We start from the raw sequence: 7,232 nt of genomic DNA, 5'->3' as shown, positions 1-7,232 counted from the left end.
GTTAGTGGAGATGTTGTTCGATAGACATTCCGATTCCTGCGTCGATGAATGGTAGCACAAAATGGAGGAAGTTGACGATGGAGGAAAAGAGGGACATACTATAGTACTTCAGACAGGGCAGCAACAGAGACACCAATAGACCACTGAGTGCATATCATCTTATCGTCATCATTTCTAACTGAACTCCCTGACAAGTTAGGTCTCTCAGGTTTACGTCAATACTCTTTTACTTCACATGATTCAAACTCATCTTAACCTTATAATCTTAATGGACTGAAAGGGGGAACATGGGCTGAGAGGTTGGCATAGGCTGGACAGTGACTGGTGGCCGAGCTCGAAACGGGCGACCATCCCCGACATCCACAGTGACCCCTGTGACCCTAGTCGCTAACACAGGACAGGTCAGGGGTCGCCCTCCCGTTAGGTTACCAGGTCTTCCCGCTCCGGTCGGTTGACAAAGACAGAAAAAGAACTGGCAACGGTGTCAACAGTGTAGGTCACCTGGATGCACCCGTCTTAAGAAAAAAAAAAAAAAAAAAAAAAAAGGATTTGGCCTCTGAAATGTACTGACACCCACCAACCAATTACCGACAACCTCATGAGATTCTAACTACGGGCTTAGACATGGCTATTCCTTATCCATCTCTTCCTGTCTACATACAGTAACATACAGAACACTCTCTATGTACACAAACTCTGCCATCTTTATTTCCATCTTCGTTTCCTGACCTCTGCTTCACTGCTCTTCACATGATTGAGCGATTGTCTCCTCCTTATACTTTTTTCCTCCCCCCATCGTTAAAATGGTTGTATCTTTTTATACTGTGCCATAATTTCACTTTAAATTACATAATATACTTATATAGAAATATATATCCGTAAATCTTTATAATACCAAATATTCTCTATTTGTTTGTATTGCGAGAGCCCTGATGTTTTCAATTCATAGCTGGGTCATTTGGGTTGTCTTGGTTTTTTTTCGGTCAAAAGCTATTCGATATTGTCAAGTTGGAACGGGTAAGGGGACAGTGGAGGCTATCAACAAAATGTGCTAGCAATTTGAATGAATCGTGTCATGAGAGGTGAACCTGAATACTTCCTCATAAAATCCACAGAGAGAGAGCGAGAGAGAGAGAGAGAGATTGTGTGAGTCTGCTGATGGTTGGGACATTGGGGGAGACATGGAGAGGGTGAGATAAGAAGGGGATAACTGATAGTCCTGCAGTATCGCACACTCACACCCGCGAGTATGTAGTCACCTGTGTGTGTGTGTGTGTGTGTGTGTGTCAACTGCTGTGTGGACAAAGCCCGTCATAGACTTGGCATTAGCACAGAGCTCCCCGCTCTTCAATAATACTCAATGGTTTGAAATGACTGTCGTAAAAAAAGCCTTTCCCCCCCCTCGCACTCCATTGCGCGGGCGTGGGCCCGCTGTAACCGAGTGCCAGTCAGCAGGCTGGAGTTGTTAGTGGGAGGGAGTCCTTTTTCTGTACGGGTCAGATCCAGGTGAGTGTGAATCAGGCAGGGTTGGGTCAGCCCTCTGCTCTCTGCGTGGAACAGCGACCGACAGGTCAGAGTGATTCGAGTCACGCTACCGGGCAGTTCGCTGGAGCTGGGAGTTAGGAGCCCCGGAGCTGGGGGCGGGGGAATAGGGGAATGGGGGGGGGGGGTGGGGTAGGGGGTGGGGTCCAGACGGGGGGGACGTAGTCCGTGAGAGCAGGTAGGGTGCGTGAGGGGGGGCGCGGGGTCCGAGCTCTACACCAGCGTGTACGACTTGGAGTAGGCCCCCACGCCCTGCTTCTGCAGTCTTCCCAGCGCTGACGAGCTGTTCTCCAGCAGAGAGTCTCTGGAGCCCCCCATCTTGTTGCTGTTGGTGGGGTTGCTGCTGGTGCTGGACGTGGAGGCGGTGGCCGCGGCGGTGGAGCCGGGCATGGCGAGAGTCCTCTGGGGCAGGGTGGCCGTGCCCGAGCTCACGCCCAGGCTGCCCAGCCCGGAGTGGCCCAGCGTCAGGGCCTGCTGCTTGGAAGGGTCCAGAGTCATGTGGCGGCCCTGGGTGTGGTAGGCCCGCTGCGCCAGGCTGCGGATGGAGGCCTCTCGGGGCGGCACGGCCGGGCAGGGGTCGTGGAGCTCCCCTTGCTTCCGGAAGAAGGGGTCTGTCTTCATGTAGAGGGGCAGGTTGCAGAATTCACCTGCGGGGGGGCGGGGGGGACGGGACGGGACGACAATGGAACGGTTAAAGGGGTTTGGGAAACTTCCGGAAGCGTCGCGCGTGCGCGCGCACTGTCGACCGTGCGGTGCGACACACGCACGACACATTTGTTTCCAGGCGGTGCCAAAGGCTTTGGCCGCGCTCCCCCCTCCTCCCCACCCCCCCCCCAACCCCCATACTCACTCTTGTTCGCGCGGTGGGGGATGGGCACGGCCACGTTCTTGCCGCGGTCGTAGTCCTGCGGCTTGGGCGGCGAGGCGGTGAAGCGACAGATGCCCGGCTCGGACGGCGTGCTCAGGGAGGTCATGCTGTCGGCGGGGTCGTTGGTGCCCGTGGTCATCTGGTCGGAGGAGCTGTCGGAGATGAAGCACTCGGTGATGGTGAACTTGGCGTGCTGCAGGTGCTCCTCCAGCTTGGCGTGCTCGTACGCCCGCGCCAGCTCCTCATAGGTGGACGAGGCGCTCTCCGTCGACACCATGCTGTTGCGGCCCTTGTCTGAGGGGGAACGGGGGGAAACGCGGGAAGGCGAGAGGGGGGGGGGGTTAGGCACGCGGCGATTTGAAATGCGTCGTTTGAGAGGCTTGGGATGAGGGGTTTCCAGAGGGTTTTTTTCTGCGTGAAACGTTCAAGATACGCCCTTTAAAAGGCGTGGGAGGGGTTTTGAGAGGGTTTTCAAAAGATTCAAAATACCTCCTTTTAAAAGGTGCGGATGAGGCTTTTGAGGATGTTTCACATGAACACGTCATTTAAAAGGCGTGGAAGAGGGGGGGGGGGGGGGGTCGATGGGGTTTTGCGTGTGTGGGAGACGGCGCCGGGCCCACCTGTGTCCTGGGACAGGCTGGCGCTGTAGCTGTCGCTCTCGGTGGCCGTGATGCCGTGCGACCCCATGGTGCGCCAGTCGGAGGTCAGGGTTCGCGCCGAGGCCGTCGATTGGCTCTGGCCCGGGCGGCTGAGGGTCCACTGGCTGGAGTAGCGATTCCTCGAGCTGTGCGCCGACTTGACGCTTTTCCTGGAGACCGGATCTGAGAGGGAGGGCGGGGGGGGGGGGGGAGAGAGAGAGAGACAGAGATTAGAGGATGGAGCGACTGTGATGTCACGGTGATGTCACTGTGATCTCCGGAATGCAACGCTTCACATGCCATACGATCTATTGCTGTATACAATGAGAACATGAATATGAAGACCACATGCCCCTGGAATACATCTGTATTCGTCCAAGGCGTTTCACGTGTGTCGTGTACAGTACTCACTGGTTCCTGGACGGATGTCGGACATATCGATCAAAGGCCCTGTGTTTTGGATGAGGGCGGGGTGATGCAGGGACACGCCCGTGCAGAAGCTCTGCGGGTTCACCGATTGGCTGAACTCTGTGTCCGTCACTGGGACCGCGGCCTTGTCCTCACCTTTCGGGGCGGGACACGAAAACGAATTAAACAACATTCAGCTGACTTTCACAGTTCGTCCTCGACCATACGGCACCATCATCCATCCTCGACCATATGGCACATCATCCATCCAACTGAACACACTCTGGACAATGAGCGATACATGAGTTAAGTACAAGAAGACGTGACGCACACTTGATGTCCCCATCCCCTTATCTCGCATTCATCTGTATGAGTTTTCAATCCGTCTCAAGTAGGTGTTCTTCTGAGCTGAGAGAGAACCTTCCAGAAACCCAATCCCACACCAAGTCTGTCGCTCATAAACACAGTAACACGTGTCCACTTTCTTCCATGCCACCAATTCACTCTGACCACTGTCATAAGCACGATTTTGCGATTGGTGTTTTTTTTTTTTTACGAGTGGGATCAGATGGTGGGCTGGTTGGCGAGGGGACCGACCTATCTGCTTGATGCCCTCCTTGTCCTCGATGAGCAGCTGGACTCGAGGGATGTCGATGTGCAGCCGTGGCCCTGGCTGGGGCCCTTTCACTGGTGTGTCCATGCTCCGATTATTCTTACTGCTCACACACACACACACACACACACACACAGGCAGAAAGACATGCCAGGTAAGGATATATTTCTTTCTTACACTCCCAAAAAAGCCCTGTAATATTCTTTTTTTTACAATCAAGGTCGAACATAATTCCCTCCAATAACACAGTCCCAGCCAGCAGATCTGGGACAATGTTCTCACCTGATGAGCATCTCCGCAAGGCTCTTAGCATCTGTGGACAGACAAATATCTTAATTAGATTAGAACGGATCGCTGAGATTAGGCAAATCAGTTTGACCTCTTACGTTTCCCCATCGACAAGGTACCTGCAAAACCTTTAATTCTCTCTCTCTCTCTCTCTCTCTCTCGCTCTCTCTCTCTCTCTCTCTCTCTCTCTCTCTCTCTCTCGCTCTCTCTCTCTCTCTCTCTCTCCCTCTCTCTCTCTCTCTCTCTCTCTCTCTCTCTCTCTCTCTCTCTCTCTCTCTCTCTCTGTCTCTCTCTCTGTATCTAATCTTTCCTTTAGTATCTCTCTCTGTATCTCTCTCTCTCTGTATCTCTCTCTCTCTCTCTGTATCTCTCTCTCTCTCTGTATCTCTCTCTCTCTCTCTCTCTGTATCTCTCTCTCTCTCTCTCTCTCTCTCTCTCTCTCTCTCTCTCTCTCTCTCTCTCTGTATCTCTCTCTCTCTCTGTATCTCTCTCTCTCTCTCTGTATCTCTCTCTCTCTCTGTATCTCTCTCTCTCTGTATCTCTCTCTCTCTCTCTCTCTCTCTCTGTATCTCTCTCTCTCTCTCTCTCTCTCTGTATCTCTCTCTCTCTCTCTGTATCTCTCTCTGTATCTCTCTCTCTCACCCCGTAGTCTCTTCAGCCTCTTCTCCTTGCGCTTCTTGCGGATGATGAAGAGCAGGGCGACCCCCAGGGTGACCAGGATGACGGGCGAGCCGATGGAGAACAGCTTCTTCACGTCGTCTCCCTCCCCGCGGGCCGACTTGATGGGCGGGATGGTACCTGCACACGAGCACGCACAGAGAGGGACATGAAAGGACGAAGACAGCCACCCGTATTCCCTTCCTCCCTTCCTACCCCTTTTTATCTCTCTCTCCACCCCTGTAAATCTGGCTTTCATGTCCAGTGTGTGTGGGTGTGTGTGTGTGCCAGGGTGCGTGTGTGTGTGGGGGGGGGGGGTGGTCGTGCGTGTGCACGAGGGCCCAACCCCCCCCAGCCAGCCACTCACTGCCGTCGTAGTCCGTGGTGGCAAACTGCGAGCTCTGGTTCCCGCAGCCGGCGCTGTTGCACGCCTTCATCTTCAGCTCGTACCAGGTGGCCTCGCGGAGCTCGCTGAGGAACAGCTGGCCCGTGGCGTTGGCCCGCACGCTCTGCCACGCCCACGTGCCCTTGGGCCGAAAGTCCAGCAGCAGGCCGGTGATGGGGCAGCCGCCGCTGGTCCAGCCCTGGAGGTTGAGGCCGGCGTGGGTGGAGTTGATGTGGGTGAGCAGGGGCTGGTCCTTGTTGAACACGGGCTCTGGAGCGCGGGGGGGAGATAGACTTACTTTCACAGTATGTAGGTATGGAGGGTGTTAAGACCATCCAGTAGATAAATATGTTTCAAGACTGTCCGGTATGTAAGTATGGACAAGTGTGTTAAGACCATACAGTAGATAAATATGTTTCAAGACTGTCCGGTATGTAGGTATGGACAAGTGTGTTAAGACCGTCCAGTAGATATGTTTCAAGACTGTCCGGTATGTAGGTATGGAGCGGTGTTTGTCTCCCCTGGACCCCGGCCCTCAGGGGGTCTCACCTCGTCCGTGGGTCTTGGCCTCGATGATCTCGCTGATGCGCCCCGAGCCGACGCTGTTCTTGGCGGCCAGCTTGACCTTGTACCACGTGCCGCAGCGCAGGTTGTCCAGTCGGAAGGAGCGCTCGCTGGAGCTGATGAACACGTCGCGCCACTCCTCCGTGTTGTCCACCGAGTACTGGAGCACAAAGCCTGCACACGCACACACGCACACACGCGCACGTTAAAACGAGCTCGAACCACTTTGCGCGCCGATGTGAAAAGATGTCTTCCGAACACTACAGCCCGAGTACGAGAGTTACACCTAGGGTTAGATGATCCAAGTCAATTCACGTCCTGCGCCGCCCCAAAATGAGGGCCTTTGAGAGCAAACCGCAGTTCGGTGCTTTCGACACCAGGTGGCGACAAACGAACAGTGAAGTCTTCGAAGGCTAAACAAAACAACAGTCCTGTTTACCCTACACAGTGTGTTCTGCATTGACTGACGACACTGAGGTAAACTGTCGACTTAGTAGACCTCTACACAGTCACACACCTGGGAGTGTGTGGTTATGCAGTTGTGCAGTCTGGCTGCGGGGACGAGAGAGAGAGGAAGGAGGCAGGGTTCCGAAAGTGCGGAGGGGGAGACCTGCCTCTGATGGAGGAATGTGAGGCAGGGTGGAGGGGGACTGTACCTCTGATGGAGCTGCCTCCGTTGTCCCCCGGGATCCAAGCCAGAGTGATGGAGGAGGTGGAGGTTGTGGAGACTGTCAGTCGAGGCTGGTCTGGAGGAACTAGACACACACACACACACACAAAGCGAGTTAGTCAGCGCCACCACAGAGAACAGCGGGGACTCGCTTTAGGATTCAATCTGGAACATTCCCTGTTAAGCCCAGCTCACCTTGCACCAGCAGGTTGACAATGATGGTGTCGAAACCCAGGGTGTTGGTGGCCGTGCAGGTGTAGTACCAGAATCCTCGGCTTTGACAGAGCGCAGCACCAGCGTGCCATTGGATAGGATCTGACGCTGGCCGTCCGAAGTCACGGGGATGGCCGAGTCCTCGCTGTAGCACACACGCGCACACACACACACACACACACACACACCACATAAGAATCTTTAAATCATCCTGCTATCTAAGCTGATCAGATCCCATAAAAAGAATCTTCCCCTTGATCCCAAACCTTATCTTAAAACCAGCATTAGCATGGTGTCTGTCCCCTACTGCGAGGGCTGAGATGAGGGAGGTGTGTGTGTGTGTGTGTGGAAGGTTCTGACCTGTCTTTAGTCCATTTAATGGTGGG

General features: G+C 54.3%; 1 protein-coding gene across 1 annotated transcript in view; it reads right to left on the bottom strand.

The window, feature by feature from the left end:
• Positions 1-1,720: 1,720 nt before the first annotated feature.
• The window catches only part of LOC146246130 (cell adhesion molecule DSCAML1-like), a 50,782-nt gene continuing 45,270 nt past the window's right edge, over positions 1,721-7,232 (bottom strand). The window contains 13 exon segments of the mRNA XM_084683792.1: positions 1,721-2,189; positions 2,393-2,704; positions 3,031-3,231; positions 3,460-3,612; positions 4,054-4,172; positions 4,352-4,382; positions 5,000-5,155; positions 5,382-5,669; positions 5,949-6,137; positions 6,620-6,718; positions 6,829-6,897; positions 6,900-6,991; positions 7,207-7,232. The exon segment at positions 7,207-7,232 is cut by the window's right edge and continues 92 nt beyond it. Coding sequence (XP_084539918.1) covers positions 1,756-2,189; positions 2,393-2,704; positions 3,031-3,231; positions 3,460-3,612; positions 4,054-4,172; positions 4,352-4,382; positions 5,000-5,155; positions 5,382-5,669; positions 5,949-6,137; positions 6,620-6,718; positions 6,829-6,897; positions 6,900-6,991; positions 7,207-7,232 — 2,169 coding nt within the window. The 3' untranslated portion in view covers positions 1,721-1,755.

The sequence above is a fragment of the Hypomesus nipponensis genome, chromosome 20 (genome assembly GCF_054491055.1).
Source record: "Hypomesus nipponensis isolate SF chromosome 20, ASM5449105v1, whole genome shotgun sequence".
Classification (NCBI taxonomy): domain Eukaryota; kingdom Metazoa; phylum Chordata; class Actinopteri; order Osmeriformes; family Osmeridae; genus Hypomesus; species Hypomesus nipponensis.
Note: the sequence above shows the minus strand (reverse complement) of the source record. Positions and strands in the feature narration are given on the sequence as shown.